This window comes from Mobula birostris, chromosome 17 (genome assembly GCF_030028105.1).
Source record: "Mobula birostris isolate sMobBir1 chromosome 17, sMobBir1.hap1, whole genome shotgun sequence".
Lineage (NCBI taxonomy): Eukaryota > Metazoa > Chordata > Chondrichthyes > Myliobatiformes > Myliobatidae > Mobula > Mobula birostris.
This window is the reverse complement of record NC_092386.1, coordinates 71,114,755-71,136,551: the sequence shown is the minus strand read 5'-3', so window position 1 is coordinate 71,136,551 and position 21,797 is coordinate 71,114,755. Positions and strand designations below refer to the sequence as shown.

Here is a 21,797-nt window from a genome sequence, read left to right as displayed (position 1 = left end):
CAGCAAATTCAGTAAATCTTCAAACTTAAAACGAATCTAGCAGTGGAAAGTAAGTTGTAAAAGATGGAGCTATGATAAAAACATCTTACTCCATATGCTGCTAAGTGGAGACTCCTCCTGAGCATCTTCTCAGTCGGAATTTTCACTGCACATACTTCACTTACCCGACACTCTTGAATGTGGGTATACTGAAGATGTCTTCCACTGTGAAGACTGATGCAAAGTACGCATTCAGTTCCTCAGCCATCTCTGCGTCTCTCATTACAATATCTCCAGCGTCATTTTCTATTGGTCCTATATCTAACCCTCAACTCTCTTTTACCCTTTATATACTTAAAAAAAGCTTTTACTATCTTCTTTGATATTAGTCACCAGCTTCCTTTCATAATTCATCTTTCCCTTCCTAATGACCTTCTTAGGAACAGGTAGTAGTGGAGTGCTGGGGGAGGGACTGGTACAGGTGCAGACACAACCAGCCTTGAGACACCTGACAATTGGTTTAGTGATCATTTCAGAATGTCCCTCTGGTGCTTCTCGCTCCCTCCCCTCTCTCTTCACCTTTTCCCAACCATGATTCTCCTCTCCCTGCCCCTTCCCACTGTCAGTCCACAATAGAGACCCATATAAGAACTAGGTTCATCACCACTCACAGATGTCATGGAATGTGGTTTTTTTTTGCAGCAGTACAGTGCAATACCTAACATTACTATGCCAAGTTTTTGTTTGCCTAAGACTTCAGTACATTAGGAACATTTAAAAACTCTGAGGTAGACACAAAGATGTTTTTAAGATGGAACACTATGTTGGAAAGAAGAGTCAGATTGATCTTAAAAGTTAGCACAACATGGTGGGCAGAGGAGCCTATAATGTGCTGTAATGTTCTATGTTCTACCACAGTAACCTGTTATATCACTCAGTAATGATATTTCAAGAATCACTAGATCACATTTACCAAAGGACTGTGACGTTTCAAAAAGACACTCAATCTCCAAAGGCTATTCAGGATGGCTAATAAATACTGGCCTTGCTACTCATGTCCACATTACACAAATGAATTGTAGACTTATATGCTGTAAATGGGCAATCAAGTGTAAGTGTCACAGAGAAAGCTGGTTTATCTTGATGTAACAATTTTAAAATTAAACTTCCAATAATACAAACACACAATCAAAACTTTACTTACCAATCTCAACACCTAATCCACCAATACCACTTAGGAAAACATAGGATTGAGCCATCTGACACATTGCATGGTCTCCAAGGACATAGCGTTGCCGACTATAATGAAAAGGAAGAGCATAAGAAACAGGATGAGGCTGTAAAGACCCTTGCATCTGGTTTATTGCTTAATAAAATGCTGTACTGCAATTAATTAATTAATTACCCAGCTAATTCCCATATTCCTTGACTTTCAAAAGCAGAGAGTCATAGAGCAATGGACATTAGAAAGTGGTGACATAAGGTCAAAAGGTGTTGAATCATTGTAGATAGAACTAAGGAACTGCAAGGTTGAAAAGACTTTGATGGGAGTTGGAAACAGACACCCAAACAGTAGTAAGGATAAACAATCAACATGTTTAGTCACATTCTCAAAAAATTCAATCAGGCTCGTAAGGCACGACCTGCCTTTGACAAAGCCATGCTGACTATTCCTAGTCATATTCTGCCTCTCCAAATGTTCATAAATCCAGCCTCTCAGGATCTTCTCCATCAACTTACCAACCACTGAGATAAGACTCACTGGTCTATAATTTCCTGGGTATCTCTACTCCCTTTCTTGAATGAGGGAACAACATCTGAAACCCTTCAATCCTCCGGAACCTCTCCTGCCCCCATTGATGAAGCAAAGGTCATTGCCAGAGGCTCAGCAATCTCCTCCCTCGCCTCCCACAGTAGCCTGGGGTACATCTTGTACAGAAGCACTTAGACAGAATCGGAGAATGGGCAAAGGAACAGCATTTATACTTTATAGTCGCCAAACAATTGATAGTAGAACGTACAATCATCATAGCGATATTTGATTCTGCGCTTCCCGCTCCCTGGATTACAAATCGATAGTAAATATTAAAAACTTAAATTATAAAGCATAAATAGAAAATAGCAAAATGGAAAGTAAGGTAGTGCAAAAAAACCGAGATGCAGGTCCAGATACTTGGAGGGTACGGCCCAGGTCCAGGTCAGGATCCGTTCAGCAGTCTTATCACAGTTGGAAAGAAGCTGTTCCCAAATCTGGCCGTACGAGCCTTCAAGCTCCTGAGCCTTCTCCCGGAGGGAAGAGGGATGAAAAGTCGTGTCCTTGATTATCCTGGCAGCACTGCTCCAACAGCAGGCCGTGTAAAGTGAGTCCAAGGACGGAAGATTGGTTTGTGTGATGTGCTGCTCCGTGTTCACGACCTTCTGCAGCTTCTTCCAGTCTTGGACAGGACAACTTCCATACAAAGTTGTGATGCACCCTAGAAGAATGCTTTCTATGGTGCATCTATAAAAATTAGTGAGGGTCTTAGGGGATAGGCCAAATTTCTTTAGTTTTCTCAGGAAGTAAAGGCGCTGGTGGGCCTTCTTGGAAATGAAATGAAAGAATTTAGAAATGAAAGGGTTGACTATTTTATAAATGGAAAGAAAATACAAAAAACTGAAGCAAAAAAGAAATTAGATGTCCTTATGTAGGATACCCCCAAGGTTAATTTGCAGGTTGAGTCTGTCGTGAGGAAGGCAAATGCCACGTTAGCATTTATTTCAAGAGGACTAGAATATCAAAGTAAGGATGTAATGTTGAGAATTATAAAGCAGTGGTGAGGCCTCAGCTGGAGTATTGTAAGCAGTTTTGGGCCCCTTATCTTAGAAAAGATGTGCTGAAACTGGAGAAGGTTTAAAGGAGGTTCACAAAAATGATTCCAAAATTGAATGGCTTGTCATATGAAGAGCATTTGAAGACTCTGAGCCTGTACTCACTAGAATTCAGAAGAATGAGGGCTGACCACTTTGAGACCCATCAAAAGGTGAAAGGCATTGATAGAGTGGATGTGGAGAGGATGTTTCCTATGGTGGGCGAGTCTAAGACCAGAGGACACACCTCAGAATAGAGGGGCATCCTTTTAGAATGGAGATGAGGAGGGATTTCTTTAGCCAGAGAGAGAGGTGAATCTGTGGAATTCTTTGCCATAGGCAGCTGTGGAAACCAAGTACCTCTGTATATTTAAGGCAGAAGTTGAGAGCTTTTTGATTGGTCAAGACATGAGGGATACAGGGGGAATACAGGAGATTGGTGTTGAAAGCAAAATTGGATCATCCATGAAATAGCAGACAAGAACTGATGGGTCGAATGGCCTTCTGCTCCTTTATCTTATGGTCTTATGGTCTGTACAGCACAGAACAGGCCCTTTGGGCCATCAAGTCCATGCTGAGCAATTTAAACTGCCTACTCCCATTGACCTGAACAAGGACCATAGCCCTCCATAGCCATGTAGCCATGTACCAATCCAAACTTCTCTTAAGCTTAGAAATCAAATGCATGCACCACTTGCTCTGGAAGCTTGTTCCACACCCTCACAATCCTTTGCGTGAAGAAGATTCCCCTCAACTTTCCCTTAAACTTTTCACCTTTCACCCATAACCCATGACCTCTCGCTGCAGTCCCACCCAACCTAATCCATCAAATTTTGAATGAACTAAATGACTGGACATGCACATGGGCAACTAGTGTAGGTAATTATTAAGGGTACCACTTACTTTATGCTTGTCTAGTTCAAATTCTCCAGTTAGTGACAACTGCTCTCAACATTTACTTGTCAACCAATCAATATTTTCTGGATTACATTGAGCTTTCCTCACAATCTTCAAAGATCCAGTGTTTTTTTTGGTCAACCTTATACAGTACATTCTTGTCTTTCGGGAAACCCCAAATCCTAAAAATCAACCTGGCCAAACTGTGCTGCATATTTTAATTCTACAGAAGGCATATCTGCACATGGAATTTAAAACATGTTCTTCCCACTGCTGCAAAACTTCTTCCTCTGTCCATTCTTTTGCAATAACTGATGCAGAGATACATCCTAGGATGCGCTGGGTCACATCATCAGTAACTGGCAATGTATGACTTACATGCCTAACCTTTTACTGTATCTACAAATATACATCTATGCAAAACAATGTATAATTACTTATTTCACACCAATAAAATGTAGTTTATTTTATACTAAAATATTTAACTTCGGATTTTAAAACTGATAAATGAAAGTTTAGACAAAATGCTGCAAAGGAGGAAGGAGATAAAGAAAGATGGGTAAAGGTATAGAGGGTGAATTTAGACCTTTGGGATTTGAAGGTACAGTTGCCAACTGTAAATCCATAACATTTGGTCAGCATTAAAATATAGAATTTGGGAAGTACAAACATCTCAGTACACAAGATGCTGGAGGAGCTCATCAGTTCATGCAGCATCTATGGATGCAAATAAAGGGGCTCAATCTGAAGAACTGACTGTCTATTCCCCCTACAGATGCTTCCTGACCCACTAAGTTTCTCGAAAACCTCAGATTCCAGCATGAGGGGCAGCATAGTAGTGCAGTGGTTAGCATGACACTTTACAGAAACAGCGATCAAAAGACCAGGGATCAATTCCTGCTGCTGTTTGCAAGGAGTTTGTACATTCTCCCTGTGACCAGTCAGTGCTCCAGTTTCCTCCCACATTCCAAAGACTACAGATTAGGGTTAGTAAGTTAGGGCATGCTATGTTGGCGCTGGAAGCAAGGTGAAGCACGGCTGCCCAGGCACATGTTCAGACTGTGTTGGTCACAGAAACATAGAAAACCTACAGCACAATACAGGCCCTTTGGCCCACAAAGCTGTGCCAAAATGTCCCTACCTTAGAAATTACTAGGCTTACCCGTAGCCCTCTATTTTTCTAAGCTCCATGTACCTATCCAAAAGTCTCTTAAAAGACCCATCGTGTTTGCCTCCACCACCGTTGCTGGCAGCCCATTCCACGCACTCACTCTCTCTGCGTAAAAAACTTACCCCTGACACCTCCTCTGTATCTACTCCCCAGCACCTTAAACCTGTGTCCTCTTGTGGCAACCTTTTCAGCCCTGGGAAAAAGCCTCTGACTATCCACACGATCAATGCCTCTCATCATCTTGTACACCTCTATCAGGTCACCTCTCATCCTCCATCGCCCCAAGGAGAAAAGGTCGAGTTCACTCAACCTGTTTTCATAAGGCATGCTCCCCAATCCAGGCAACATCCTTGTAAATCTCCTCTGCATCCTTTCTATGGCTTCCACATTCTTCCTATAATGAGGTGACCAGAACTGAGCACAGTACTCCAAGTGGGGTCTGACCAGGGTCCTATATGGCTGCAACATTACCTCTCATAGGGCTACGATAGGAAATTTGTCACATGGTGTGAGCAGAATTATCTGCAGCTTAATGTGAAAAAGACTAAGGAGCTGGTGGTAGACCTGAGGAGAGCTAAGGCACCGGTGACCCCCGTTTCCATCCAGGGGGTTAGTGTGGACATGGTGGAGGATTACAAATACCTGGGGATACGAACTGACAATAAACTGGACTGGTCAAAGAACACTGAAGCTGTCTATAAGAAGGGTCAGAGCCGTCTCTATTTCCTGAGGAGACTGAGGTCCTTTAACATCTGTCGGACGAACCTGAGGATGATAGTAGTGATAGTAGTAGTAGTAGTAGTCATACTTTATTGATCCCGGGGGAAATTGGATGTTCTACGAGTCTGTGGTGGCCAGTGCGATCATGTTTGCTGTTGTGCAAACACAGACACCAACAGAATCAACAAACTCATTCCTAAGGCCAGTGATGTCGTGGAGATGGAACTGGACTCTCTCACGGTAGTGTCCGAAAAAGAGGATGCTGTCCAAGTTGCATGCCATCTTGGACAATGTCTCCCATCCACTACATAATGTACTGGTTGGGCACAGAAGTACATTCAGCCAGAGACTCGTTCCACCAAGATGCAACACAGAGCGTCATAGGAAGTCATTCCTGCCTGTGGCCATCGAACTTTACAACTCCTCCCTTGGAAGGTCAGACACCCTGAGCCAATAGGCTGGTGCTGGACTTATTTCCTGGCATAATTTACATATTACTATTTAATTATTTATGGTTTTATTACTATTTAATTATTTATGGTGCAACTGTAACGAAAAACAATTCCCCCCAGGATCAATAAAGTATGACTATGACTAAGCTCCTAAATTCAATTCCACGATTAATGAAGGCCAATACACCATATGCCGCCTTAACCACAGAATCAACTGCACCGCTGCTTTGAGCATCCTATGGACTCGGACCCCAACATCCCTCTGATCCTCCACACTGCCAAGAGTCTTAGCTTGGTCGTTAATTTTTCTTTTAAATCACACTTCATGACATGTTTCAATGTTTTATATACATGTGACAAATAAAGCAAATCTTCTTCAACCATAGTCTCTTGTGATAGGTTGCAACACATCCACCAACGTTGTTCTAAACCGTGGTGCTCCTCAAGGTTCTGTCCTCAGCCTCCAACTCTACTCTTGTACACTTCTGATTGCGTGGCCAGATTCTGCTCCACACACAAGTTTGCAAATGATACCACCATCATGGGCTATATTTCAAATAACAATCAAAGCACAGGAAGGAGATGCAGAGCTTTGTAATGACAAGAGTAATGTAATGACAAGAAACTTTCCCTCAATGTCAGCAAAACAAAAGGCCATAGGACCAGTATTGGGCCATCTACTCCATTAAGTCTGCTCTGTCATTTAAATGTCGCTGATTATTTTTACCCTTCTCACTTCAGAATGATTTCTGTTGTACATCTGTCTAAGTTCGTCAGTCTTTGATGACATGTTGAATCTCCTCAAACTAAAGTGAAGATGGTGGTGTACCTTCTCACAACTGCATCTATGTGCTAGGTCCAGAACTTGAAGCTGCTTATTCCTTCCACTGCAGACCACTTATTGACCATCAGTATACTTTTACCTGACTTTCTACTGAGGTTCACAATTAGTTCAATGGTCAAGTAAGAAGTTGTTGTTAAGACACCACTCAACTGTTAATAGTCGAGGGCCGCTGGGTTGGCATGACTGGAAGTCGGAAGCCCCAATGTCTGCAACTGCTAGTTCAGGGCCAATGTTTGTGAGTCTGAGAACTGACAGTCTGGGGCCAAGCACTTCAGAAGCAGCCTGTCGTGGGATTGTTTTTTTTTCCCTCCAAGATAGTGACGAGCTGTGGTCTTCATTGAGACTGATTGCTCAGAATGAGTTTTTTTTTTACATGTTTTTAGGGATGGTTTTGGGGATAGAGAGGGGAGTTAGTGGTCGCACAAGGGTTTAAGGCCAGTGATGTAGGGAAGTTAGAAGTCAGATTATGATTTAGGAACAGGGATGCAGAGGAGTTAGAGGTCAGGCCTCCACTCTGAGCTTTGTTTGCCACATTTGAAGTCCAGCAATGTGGACAGGTAACAGTATAGACCTCAGCTCTACACTTGATTTCCATTACATGGACAGTCACAAAGGACATACAAGGATGCTGGGTCGTCCCAGTTGGTGTGTCCCAGGATCGGATGGTATCAGTGTGGGCAAGCAACCTGGAGACTGGAAGCTAGAGGCTTATCCTGTCTGTGCATGAGGGAAGAAAGTGGTTTGTTTTGCTGCGGTTGTTTTATTGCTTGTTGTGTTCATTTTGTTGTATTGTGTTGTGCTGAGGACTGCTGGCATGCCTTGTTCATGCTGCAATGTATGGTGACACTTGTGTACTACTCTAGGTTGTGTTGGCCATTAATGGAAATGGTTTCGACGTACAGGTGATAAATTAATTTTAATGTGAATCTGAGCTCTTTGTATGTTGAACAGGTGTATGGAAGAAAAGGGGATTTTTTGCTATTGTTTTGTTGCTGCTGTAATGCATCAATATGCTTTCTATACTGCATTCATAAAAATTTCTAAGGGGCAATAGGGACATGCTAAGTTTCTTTATTTTCCTGATGAAATATAGGCATTGGTGAGCTTTCTTGGCAGCTAGATCTTTGCAGTGGATCGGGTCAGACTACTGGTGATGTTCACTCCTAGGAACTTGAACCGCTCACTGTTTATGTAGCTAGGAGCATGTGCATGGTCCCCTGCCTGAAGTCAATGACCAGCAATTCTGCAGATGATTCAAACACTAGAACAGGCAAAGAAGTGGCAAACATAATACAGTGTATGGACCTACACTCTGGTAGACGAATAAGACAATAGACTATTTTCTAAACTGGGAGAAAATACTGAAATCAGAAGTGAAAAGGGTCTTGGGTGTCCCTTCTGAAGAATTTCCTAAAGGTTAACTTACAGGTTGAGTCTGAGATAAGGAAAGCAAATGCAACATTAGCATTCATTTCAAGATGACTAGAATATGCAGTAAAAGCAAAGCTGTAATGCTGAGGCTTGAAAAGGCATTGGTCAGATCATAGAGTGAATTGTTTGGCCCCATATCTTAGGAAAGGGTGTGCTCACATTAGAGTGTCCAGAATATTCATGAGAATGATTCCAGGAATTCTGAGAATGAAAGGGTTAACGTATGATGAATATTAGACCATAAGACCATAAGACAAAGGAGCAGAAGTCGGCCATTCGGCCCATCGAGTCTGCTCCACCATCTTATCATGAGCTGATCCATTCTCCCATTTAGTCCCACTCCTCCACCTTCTCACCGTAACCTTTAATGCCCTGACTACTCAGATACCTATCAATCTCTGCCTTAAATACACCCAAGGACTTGGCCTCCACTGCTGCCCATGGCAACAAATTCCATAGATTCACCACCCTCTGGCTAAAAATATTGCTTCGCATTTCTTTTCTGAATGGGCGCCATGACTTAAGGATTTAAGTCATGCCTTCTCATACTAGACTCCCCCATCATGGGAAACAATTTTGCCACATCCACTCTGTCCACGCCTTTCAACATTCGAAATGTTTCATTGAGGTCTCCCCTCATTCTTCTAAACTCCAAGGAATACAGTCCAAGAGCAGACAAACGCTCCTCATATGTTAACCCTCTCATTCCCGGAATCATTCTAGTGAATCTTCTCTGTACCCTCTTCAACGTCAGCACATCCTTTCTTAAATAAGGAGACCAAAACTGCCCACAGTACTCCAAGTAGGGTCTCACCAGCGCCTTATAGAGCCTCAACATCACATCCCTGCTCCTATACTCTATTCCTCTAGAAATGAATGCCAACATTGCATTCGCCTTCTTCACCACCGACTCAACCTGGAGGTTAACCTTAAGGGTATCCAGTACGAGGACTCCCAAGTCCCGTTGCATCTCAGAACTTTGAATTCTTTCCCCATTTAAATAATAGTCTGCCTGTTTATTTCTCCTGCCAAAGTGCATAACCATACACTTTCCAACATTGTATTTCATTTGCCACTTCTTTGCCCATTCTTCCAATCTATCCAAATCTCTCTGCAGACTCTGTTTCCTCAGCACTACCGGCCCCTCCACCTATCTTTGTATCATCAGCAAACTTAGCCACAAAGCCATCTATTCCATAATCCAAATCGCTGATGTACAATTAAAAAAGAAGCGGCCCCAACACAGACCCCTGTGGAACACCACTGGTAACTGGTTTGATGGCTCTGGGCCTGGACTCATTGGAGTTTAGAATAATCATTGGTATCTCACTGAAGCCTATCAAATGTTGATGGCCTAGACAGAGTGGACATGGAGAGGATGTTTTCAATAATAGAAGAGTCTGATACCCAAGTTCACAGCCTCAAAATAAAGGGATATCCATTTAGAATACAGAGGAGTTTGAATTTATTTAGCCAGACACTGGTGAATCAGTGGAATTCAGTGGCACAGACGGCTGCAAAGGCCAAGTCATTGAGTATATTTAAAACAAGAGAAAATCTGCAGATGTTGGAAATCCAAGCAACACACACAAAATCTTGAAGGAACTCAGCAGGTCAGGCAGCATCTATGGAAAAAGGGTATTTAAAGCAGAGGTTGATAGACTCGTGATCAGTCAAGGCATCAAAGGTTACGGGGAAAAGGCAGGTGAAAGGATTAATAAATCAGCAATGATAGAATGGTGGAGTAGACTCTATAGGCTGATTGGGCCTAATTCTGTTTCTATATCTTATGGCTGACTTATTAGAGGGGATTCTGAGGAACAAGATATATAAGCATTTGAAAAGAAAGGGGTTGATTAGGGATAGTAAGCACAGCTTTGTGTGTGACATCACACATCACAAAATTGGCTGATGAGGGCAGTATACATAGTCTAAATGGACTTTAGTAAGGCCTTGAATAGCATTCAGAATGGAAGGTTTGCTATGAAAAATGAAATCACATGGGAGCCAAGAAGAATTATCACCATAAGTAAAAGAAAGAACAAGTAAAAGTGAAGTGAGAGCAGATATCAGACCGCTGGAAAATGATACTGGACTGGTAGTGCTGGGGAACAAATAAATGGCGGACAAACTTCATAAGTACATTGTGTCAGTCTTCACCTTGGAAGACACTAGCAGTATATTACAAATTCAAGAATGTGAGGGGCAGTAGTCAGTGTAGTTGCTTGGGAAGCTGAAAGGTCTGAAGTAAGTCACCTGGACCAGATGGACTACACCCCAGGGATCGGAAAGAGGTTGTTGAAGAGATTGTAGAGGCGTTACTAATGGTCTTTCAAAAATCACTAGATTCTGGAATGGTTCTGGAGGACTAGAAAACAGCAAATGTTATTCTACTCTTTAAAAAGGGAGGGGGGTATAAGAAAGTTAGCCTGACTTCAGTGTTTGGGAAGATGTTGGCAGCTGACAGTTAAGGATGTGGTTTTGGGGTACCTGGAGGCGCACGATAACATAGGTCAAAGTCAGCATGGTTTCCATAAGGGTAAGTCTTGCCTGACAAATCTGGTGGAACTTTTTGAGGAAATAAGCAGGATAGACCGTCAGGGAATGTTGTATACTTGGATTTTTTTCGTGCAATTATGAAGAAAACACAGCAACACCACTACTTCCTTTAAAGTTTGCAAAGATTCGGCATGACATCTAAATTTTTGTTTCACTTATATAGAAGTGTAGTGGAGAGTATATTGACTGGCTGCATCACAGCCTGGTATGGAAACACCAATGCCCTTGAACAGAAAATCCTCACCAATGAGCATATCTACATGGATTGTTGTCAAAGGTAAACAGCATCCATCATCAAGGACACCCACCACGCAGGACATGCTCTCTTCTCGCTGATGCTATCAGGGAAAAGGTCCAGGAGCCTCAGAACTCACACCACCAGTTTCAGGAACAGTTGTTATCCCTCAACGATAAGGCTCTTGAGCCAGAGGAGATAACTGCAGTCAACTTCATTTGCTCCACTACTGAACTGTTCTCACAACCTTTGGTCTCACTTTCAAGACTCTTCAACTCATGTTTTTGATATTTGCTTATTTATTTATTTTTATTTCTTTTCTCCTTTTTTTAGTATTTGTGCAGTTTGTTGTCTTTTGCACACTGGCTGTCTGTCCTGTTGGTGCAGTCTTTCATTGATTCTATTATGGTTATTGGATTTATTGAGTACGCCCACAAGAAAATGAATCTCACGGTTTTTATATGGTGACATACATGTACTTCGATGATGTTTACTTTGAACTTCAGAAGGCCTTTGATAAGTGGCCACATTTAAGGCTGCTTAACAAGAGCTCATGGTATTACAGGAAAGAACCTCCACAGATAAAAGATTGGCTGACTAGCAGAAGGAAAGAGTGGGGACTAGTGATGTTCCATAGGTGTTGATGTTGGAACTGCTTCCTTTCACATTATATGTCAATGATTTAGACAGTGGAATTAATAGATTTGTGGCCAAGTTTGTGGACAATATGAAGAAAGGTGGAAAGGCACGTAATGTTGAGAAATCAGCCATGATGGAATGGCAGAGCAGACTCAATGGAGCTAAATGACCTAATTTTGATCCTCTGTCTTATGGCCTATATTAATGATTTGATTAAGAATGTACAATGTACAGTTAGCTTGCAAATGACAGTGAAAGAGGTGGTGCCATTGACAGCAAAGATGGTTCACAGGAACTACACAGTGATCTTTACCAGCTGGGTAAGTGCACACAGGAGTGGCAAATAGAAAATCCCTTTAAAGTGAACTCACTTGAAAGCGTGGAAATACATCTGCAAATGAAGCAGCAAAAAGGCCAGTATGGCTGACAATTGAAATTATGGAAATAAACTTGAACTCTTTAACATTGACGAATAAAAATTCATGCTCAATGCTCTAACAAAGTTTTTCTGGATGGAGAATGGTGGGAAATTAGGCAGTGATGGAGCATGAAGATTCAAAGTTCCAAGTAAATTTTACTATCAAAGTACATTTATATCACTGTATACAACGCAGAGATTCATTTTCTTGCAGGCATACTCAACAAATCTATAGAATAGTAACTATAACCAGATCAATGAAAGACCATCCAATTAGGGTGTTCAACCAGAGTGCAGAAGACAACAAACTATGCAAATGCAAGTATAAGAGCAATAAATAACCAGAACATAAGATGAAGTGTACTTCAGTGAGTCTATTGGCTGTGGGAATATTTCAAAGATTGCGCAAGTACAGTTAAGTAAAGTTATTCCCTTTTGTTCAAGAACCTGATGGTTGAGGGATAGCAACTGTGCTTCAACACGGCGGTATGAGACCTGAGGCTCTTGTACCTCCAACCTGATAGCGACAGCAAAAAGAGAGCTTGACCTGGATGGTGAGGATCCCAGATGATGGATGCCCTCCAATGACAGCACTTCATGTTTGGGAGGGCCTTACCCATGATGTATTGGGCCAAATCCACTATGTTTTGCTGGATTTTTCCTTAAAGGGCACTGGTGTTTCCATAAAAGGCTGTGATGCAGCCGGTCAATATACTCTCAACTACACATCTATAGAAGATTGTCAAAGTTTCAGATGTCAGACTGAATCTCCATAAACTCCGAAGAAGAGGTGTTGCCGTGCTTTCTTTGTAATGCACTTATGTGCTAGGCACAGGACAGGTCCTCCGAAATAGTAAAACCTTGGAATTTAAAATTAAATTTAAATATGGCACTAGTTACAAAAGGTAGCTCCAACTACACTGCTCACTTATTTTGCACAGCAGATATACTCCCTAGGACACAATGCAGTGGAAAATATTATCCATAGCTTCACTGGTAAAAGGGGTCATAAAAAGAGATGTCCTTCATAAATCAAAGTACTGAATAACAGAGTTGGGATGTTACATGAAAGTTGTACAAGATGTTGATGAGGTCTAATTTGGAGTATTATGTTCAGTTCTGGTCACCTGCATAAAGGAAAAACATCAATAAGATTCAATCAGTTCTGAGAAAATTTACAAAGATTTTGCCAGGACTTGAGGACCTGAGTTACAGAGAAAGGTCAAAGGTTAGGGTTTTATTCTCTGGAGCATAGGAGAATGAGAAGAGGTTTGGATAAAGGTATATTTTCTATGGGGAGAAAATTTTTAAAAATCAGAGGTGCAGAGGAATTTGGGAATCCTCATGCAGGATTCCCTAATGGTTATTGCAGATAGAGTCAGCGGTAAGGAAGGCAAATGCAATATTAGCATTCATTTTAAGAAGACTAGAATACAAAACTAAGGATGTAATGCTCAGTCTTTATAAAGCATTGGTTAGACCACGCTTGGGAAATTGTGAGTAGTTTTGGGCCCCTTATCTCAGAAAAAATGTGCTGGCATTGGAGAGGGCCCATAGGAGGTTCATGAAAGGGTTAACATATGAGCAGCGCTTTGATGGCTTTGGACACTTTTTTGGAGCTATGAGCAGTAGGCAGAGTTCAGGATTAATTAGCAAGAACAAACTAAAGCAAGGCAGGGCAAACAGAGCTGCCATTGTTCGAGTGGACATTTTGCGTAGGAGATTTTGAGGCTTTAGCTATTCAAGGCTTCACTGAGAAGAGAAAAGGCTTTGGTCACAGAACGCAAAAACACTGTAGGTAGTTTTTTCCCCCTTTCTTTACATTTGCTCAGTTAGAACATAGAGACACCAGGCAGAATAGTGAAATGCTTCTCTTGCAGGATGCGGGAAGGCAGGGAGACCTCCAGTGTCCCTGGCCACTACAACTGCGTGAAATGCATCCAGATGCAGCTTCTAACAATCCACATTGAGGAGATGGAGATAGAACTGGATGAACTTTGGATATTCAGGAGGCTGAGAGGATGATAGATGAGATATGGAGGTGTATTTAGACCCCGAGTGCAGGACGCAGGACACAGGGAACTGGGTGACAGTCAGGAAGGGGAAAGGGGTTAAGGAGCCAGTGCGGAGTCCCCCTGTGACCATCCCCCTCAACAACAGGTACACCACTTTGGATACTATTGGGGGGGGGGACTTAGCAAAGGAAAGTCACAGCAGTCAGATCTCTGACACTGAGTCTCACTCTGCAATTCAGAAAGTAGGGAGGGGGAGAAGAGACAAGCTGTGGTGATAAGGGATTTGTTATTTAGGGGAACCAACTCTGTGGGCAAGAACAAGGTTCCCAGGTAGTATGTTGCCTCCTGAGTGGCAGATTCCAGGACATTTCTGATCATGTCCTCAGCATTCTTAAGTGGGAGGATGAGTAGCCAGAGGTTGTGGTTCATAGAGGACATAGATAGGAGAAGGGATGAGGTTAAGCATTGGGAGTTTAGGTGCTAAGTTGAAGGGCAGGACCTCCAAAATCAGAATCAGGTTTAATACCACCGACATATGTCATGAAATTTGTTAACTTTAGTACAATGAAATACGTGATAGACAAATATAGAGAAAAAATGAATTACAGTTAGTATATATGTCTATTAAAAGGTTAAATTCAAATAAGTAGTGAAAAAAAACAAAATTAATAAGTAGTGAGGTGGTGTTCACGGGTTCCTAGTGCGCATGCGCCGGTCGTGCATGCAGCCTGGTACAGTCGTTCTGATCTATTCTTACTTTCTTCTTCTTACTTTTTAACTTACGTACTTTTTGTATTTTTTTTCTCACGGTAACACGTTGAAGCTGCACCCTCTCTAACATGCTGGTAGAGAGAGTTTTATTTGGGTTTTCTTTAGCGCTGAAAATGGTTACATCCCGACACGCGGGACAGAAGCAAGGTCGCATTGTGTATTCCACGGACCAGCAAATGCCGGCCGGTTTAGCAAGCAGAGCGGCGGACACCTCTGCTGAAATCCGGAGGAAACCACACAGAGGATGCAGAGGGGGATCACAAAGCCGAGGAACGAGGACTGGGTCGAGACAACAGACTTATGGAGAAGAGGAGTTCAGTGGGTAATACCGTTCCGGCTGACCGGAAGTGCACGGAGAGCAGTAAGCGTAAAGGAGTTGGGTGCTTACTGTTCTGGCTAACAACAGATGGTGTAATCCGGGGCATATTACGATCGAGGAATGTGTTTGCAGACTGGATATTGAACTTTTTATTGTTGGACTTTGGCCACATTCCACCGTGATACAACACTTGGCGGCACAGGAGGTCGTTCCTGCCTGTGGCCATCAAACGTGCAGCTCCTCCTGTGAAGGGTCAGACACCCTGAGCCAAATAGACTGGTCCTGGACTTATTTTCCATCCGGCATAGTGTGCATTTTGTTGTTTGATTGTTGGGGTTTTTTGTATTGCTATATTTACACTCTATTCTTGGTTGGTGCGGCTGTAACAAAACCAAATTTCCCTCAGGATTAATAAAGTATATCTATCTATCTATTCAATGTCCATTTAGGAATAAGATGGCAGAGGGGAAGAAGCTGTTCCTCAATTACTGAATGTGCACCTTCAGGCTTCTGTATCTTCTTCCCAACAGTAACAATGATAAGAGGGCATGTCCTGGGTGGTGGGAATCCCTAATGATGGACAACACCTTCCTAAGGCACCGCTCCTTGAAGATGTCTTGGATACTATGAAAGCTAGTACCCAATGATAGAGATGACAAATTTTTATAAGTTTCTGCAACTTACAGTAGCCCCCCTCCCACCAATGCAGCCAGTCAGAATGCTTTCAACACCATATTTGTAAAAGTTTTTGAGTGTTTTAGTTGACAAACCAAAGTTGAGATCTCAGGATTGCTACCCATGCCACATACTACTGAGGCCAAAAACAGGAAGACATGTTTAACATGTGTAGGAGGGAGGTACACAATTTTTGGATTATTGGGCTCTCTTCCAGGTAAGATGGGACCTGTACAAAAGGGATAGTCTGCACCTGAACTGGAAGGAAACATAACATCCTTCTGGGAAGGTTTGCTAGTGCTGCATGGTGGGGTTTAAACTAGAGTTACAGTGGGATGGGAGCCAGGGTGCCAGAGCAGTTAATGGAAAGGTGGTGGAGACAGATTTGGTAAGACCTCAAAGTCAGGAGTCAAAAGATTGAGCATGGTGTGACTAGTGTCCTGAGCTGCATATATTTCAATGTAAAAAGTATAGAAGGAAAGGCATATGAGCTCAGGACATGGATCAACACATTAGTGAGACTTGGTTGCAGGGCAGCTGGGACTGACAGCTCAATATTCCAGACTCGGTCATTTTAGACACCACAGAGCAGGAGAGATTAAAGGAGAGGGGGTGGTGTTAATCATCAGGGAAAATGTCACGGCAGTATTCAAGTGAGGAGAGACTGGAGAACTCATCTAGTGAGGCATTATGGGTCGAACTGAGAAATAAGAAAGGTATGACCATGTTACTGGGGCTATATTACAAACCACACAACAGATTCAGAATCAGAATGAGGGACGAATTTGTAGTGAGATTGCAGGCCGTTGCAAGAAACATAGTAGGTGATTATAACTTTCCACATATTGACTGGGAATCCCATACTGTAAAAGGACTAGATGGAAAAGAGCTTGTCAAAAGTGTTGAGGAAAGTTTCCTTAATCAGTACATAGAAGTTCGATTGAGGGAGTATGCGATACTTGATCTGCCATTAGGGAATGAGACAAGGCAAATGACAGATGTTTGTGTAGGAGCACACTTTGCATCAGTAATCACAATGTCATTAGTTTCAAAATAAATACGTAAAAAGGTCTGGGTGGAGGGTTGAGCTTCTAAATTGGAGGAAGGCTAATTGTGATGGTATCAGATGGTAATTGTGATCTGACAAGTGTGGATTAGGGTAGGCTGTTTTTTGGCAAAGGTGTACTTGGCAAGTGGAAGTCTATCAAAAGTGAAATTTTGAGAGTACAAAGATTGCATGTGTCTGTCAGATAAAATGGTAAAGATAACTTGTAGGGAACCTTGGTTTTAAAGAGATATTCAGGCCCTGGTTAAGAAATAAAAAGGTACAAAGTAGGTATAGGCAGGTTGAGGAAAAAATAAGGTAATTATGGAGTATAAGAAATGAAAGAAAACACTTAAGAAAGAAATCAGGAGAGCTAAAAGAAGGCATGAAGTTGCCCGAGCAGATAAGGTGAAAGAGAAACCTAATGAATTTTACAGAAGGATTACAAGGGACAAAATTGGTCCTCTGTAAGATCAGAATGGAATGCCATGTGTAGGGATGGGGGGAGCTCTTAAATGAATTTTTTGTATCAGTATTTACTCAGGAAACAGACACAGAGCATATAGAAGTAAGGCAAAGTGGCATCAACTTCATGGACTCTATAAAGACTATACAGGGGGAGGTGTTTGATGTCCTGAGGCAAATCAGGGTGGCTAAATCCCTAAGGAGGGAATTTAATGCAGACAAATACCAGGTGTTGCACTTTAGTAGGTCTGTGTAATACTTAGCAACTAAGGTAGGTCTTACACATGGAACGATAGGGTGCTGAGGAGTGCAGGAGAACAAAGCAATCTAGGAGTACAGGTCCATAAGTTATTAGAAGTAGCATCACAGGTAGATAGGGTCATAAAGAAAGATTTTGGCACATTGGCCTTCATAAATTGTAGAAGACATTGGTGAGGCCAAATTTGGAGTACTGTGTGCAGTTTTGGTCACCTACCTACAGAAAGATGTAGATAGCCTCAATGTTCAAAGAACAAAAGAGATGATTGTGGATTACAGGGGGAAACAGAGACAGGCTTGCCCTGATCACCATCAATGGGACTGCAGCTGAGAGGGTTTGTAGTGTCAAGTTCTTCGGTATACACATCACCTAAGACCGCACCTGGATTGTACACACCGGCTGTGTGGCAAAAAAAAGCAGAACAGCATCTCTTCCACTTCAGGCAACTGAAGAAGTTTGGCATGAGCCCCCAAATCCTCAAGACATTCTACAGGGGCACCACTGAGAGCATCCTGACTGACTGTATCACCGCCTGGTACAGGAACAACACCAACCTTGATCGCTGGCTATTGCAGAGAGCGGTACGGACAACCCAGCACATTTGGGGATGTGAACTTCCCTCAGCTGAGGACATTTACATCAGCAGATGCATAAAAAAGGCCAGGAAGCTCATCGGGGACACCAGTCACCCCAACCATAAACTGTTTCAGCTGTTGGGCCGGCTGGTGGCGCAACAACATCAGCGCCAGACCCTGGAGCGGAGGTTCCCGGGTTCGAAACTAGTCGGGTCCGCCCCCGAGTACGCTTTCCATCAGTGCCGGGTTGAGTGTCGAGATCGCAACTCGACCTCATAAAATAAAGGGAAAATACTGCGAAGATGTCTGTGTGAGGAGTGGCTCGCCACACAGTCTCTCTTTCGCTCTGCACCTTGAAAAAGACATAATCAAGGATGCATGCATGGACACTCACACGCACAGACTCGCACGCATGCAGGCACACGCCCAAAAAAAATTTTTTTTTTTTAAATAAACAAACTGTTTCAGCTTCTTCCGTCTGGCAAACGGTACCACAGCATTAAAGCCAGGACCAACAGGCTATGGGTCAGCTTCTTACGATAAGCCATTAGACTTTTAAATTCACATGTCCATACATTGTGATGGAGTCATAATGCAAAGATTTTTACTCCCTCACGTTGTGGGATGGTTGTAAGATTTAAATAAATTCAAAGTCAATTAAGGTTGAAGGGGTACTGGTCGGCACTGGATCACAACAGAGAGAATTTGTAGAGTGTCTGCAAGATGACTTTTTAGAACAGCTTGTCGTTGAGCCCACTAGGGGATCAGCTGTACTGGACTGGGTATTGTGTAATGAACCGGAGGTGATTAGAGAGACTGAGGAGAAGGAACCCTTAGGAGACAATGATTGTGAAATTTGAGAAAGAGAAGCCGAAATCCGATGTGTCGGTATTTCAGTGGAGTAAAGGAAATTACAGTGGCATGAGAGAGGAACCTACCTGGAAAGGGACACTTACGAGAAGGACGGCAGAGCAGCAGTGGCTGGAGTTTATGCGAGAAATGAGGAAGGTGCAAGACAGATATATTCCAAAAATGAAGAAATTTTCAAATGGAAAAAGGATGCAACCGTGGCTGACGAGAGAAGTCAAAGCCAAAGTTAAAGCAAAGGAGAGGGTATACAAGGAAGCAAAAATTAGTGGGAAGACAGAGGATTGGGAAGTTTTTAAAAGCTTACAGAAAGAAACTAAGGTGGTCATTAACGTCTGTCGGACTGAAGATGTTCTACGAGTCTGTGGTAGCCAGTGCTATCAAGTTTGCTGTTGTGTGCTGGGGCAGCAGGCTGAGGATAGCAAACACCAACAGAATTCGTAAGGCCAGTGATGTTGTAGGGATGGAACTGGACTCTCTCACGGTGGTGTCGGAAAAGAGGATGCTGCCCAAGTTGCATGCCATCTTGGACAATGTCTCCCATCCACTACATAACGGACTGGTTGGGCACAGGGGTATATTCAGCCAGAGACTCATTCCACCAAGATGCAACAGTGAGCGTCACAGGAAGTCATTCCTGCCTGTGGTCATCAAACTTTACAACTCCTCCCTTGGAGGGTTAGAAACCCTGAGCTTATAGGCTGGTCTTGGAATTATTTCCTGGCATAATTTACATATTACTATTTAATTACTTATGGTTTTATTACTATTTAATTATTTATGGTGCAACTGTAACGAAAACCAATTTCCCTCTGGATCAATAAAATATGACTATGACCATGACGATAAGAGGGAAAAGATGAAACAAGACTAGCAAATAATATCAAAGAGGATACTAAAAGCTTTTTCAAGTATATAAACAGTAAAAGACAGATGAGAGTAGATATAGGACTGATAGAAAATGATGTTCGAGAGATTGTAATGGGAGTTAAGGAGAAGGCGGAGGAACTGAACGAGTATTTTGCGTCAGTCTTCATTGAGGAAGATATCAGCAGTATACCGGACACTCAAGGGTGGCAGGGAAGAGAAGTGTGCGCAGTCACAATTACAACAGAGGAAGTACTCAGGAAGCTGAATAGTCTAAAGGTAGATAAATCTTCTGGACCAGATGGAATACACCCTCGTGTTCTGAAGGAAGTAGCTGTGGAGATTGTGGAGGCATTAGCAATGATCTTTCAAAAGTCGATAGATTCTGGCATGGTTCCGGAGGACTGGAAGATTGCAAATGTCACTCCGCTATTTAAGGAGGAGGCAAGGAAGCAAAAAGGAAATTATAGAACTGTTAGCTTGACATTAGTGGTTGGGAAGTTGTTGGAGTCGATTGTCAAGGATGAGGTTACAGAGTACCTGGAGGCATATGACAAGATAGGCAAAAATCAGCATGGTTTCCTTAAAGAAAAATCCTGTCTGACAAACCTATTGCAATTTTTTTGAGGAAATCACAAGTAGGCTAGACAAGGGAGATGCAGTAGATGTTGTATATTTGGATTTTCAGAAGGCCTTTGACAAGGTGCCACACAAGGCTGCTAAACAAGGTAAGAGCCCATGGAATTACGGGAAAGTTACACACATGGATAGAGCGTTGCCTGATTGGCAGGAAACAGAGAGTAGGAATAAAGGGATCCTATTCTGGTTGGCTGCTGATTACCAGTGGTGTTCCACAGGGGTCCATGTTGGGGCCGCCTCTTTTTACATTATACATCAACAATTTGGATTATGGAATAGATGGCTTTGTGGCTAAGTTTGCTGATGATAGGTGGAAGAGCCAATAGTGCTGAAGAAACAGAGAGTCTGCAGGGAGACTTGGACAGGTTGGGAGAATGGGCAAAGAAGTGGCAAATGAAATACAATGTTGGAAAGTGTATGGTTATTCACTTTGGCAGAAGAAATAAACAGGCAGACTATTATTTAAATAGGAAGAGAATTCAAAGTTCTGAAATGTAACGGGACATGGGAGTCCTCGTGCAGGATACCCTTAAGGTTAACCTCCAGGTTGAGTTGGTGGTGAAAAAGGTGAATGCAATGTTGGCATTTATTTCTCGGCGAATAGAGTATAGGAGCAGGGATGTGAGGTTGAGGCTCTATAAGGCGCTGGTGAGACCCCACTTGGAGTACTGTGGGAAGTTTTGGGCTCCTTATTTAAGAAAGGATGTACTGACATTGGAGAGAGTACAGAGAAGATTCACTAGAATGATTCCGGGAATGAGGGGGTTAACATATGAGGAACATTTGTCCGCTCTTAGACTGTATTCCTTGGAGTTTAGAAGAATGAAGGGGGACCTCATAGAAACATTTCGAATGTTGAAAGGCATGGACAGAGTGGACGTGGCAAAATTGTTTCCCATGATGGGGGAGTCTAGTACGAGAGGGCATGACTTAAGGATTGAAGGGCGCCCATTCAGAACAGAATTGCGAAGTAATTTTTTTAGCCAGAGGGTGGTGAATCTATGGAATTTGTTGCCACGGGTGGCAGTGGAGGCCAAGTCATTGGGTGTATTTAAGGTGGAGATTGATAGGTATCTGAGTAGCCAGGGCATCAGAGGTTATGGTGAGA

General features: G+C 42.6%; 1 protein-coding gene across 4 annotated transcripts in view; it reads right to left on the bottom strand.

Moving 5' to 3' along the window:
- uba6 (ubiquitin like modifier activating enzyme 6) overlaps nt 1-21,797 on the bottom strand; it is a 447,925-nt gene that overhangs the window by 391,703 nt on the left and 34,425 nt on the right. For all 4 annotated transcript variants that reach the window (XR_011889573.1, XM_072281896.1, XM_072281895.1 and 1 more), the window contains one exon: nt 1,184-1,278. Coding sequence is in view for 3 of the 4 variants with exons in the window: in XM_072281896.1 (XP_072137997.1) it covers nt 1,184-1,278 (95 nt within the window). In the remaining variant the exon portion in view is untranslated. The remainder of the gene's footprint in view (nt 1-1,183; nt 1,279-21,797) is intronic.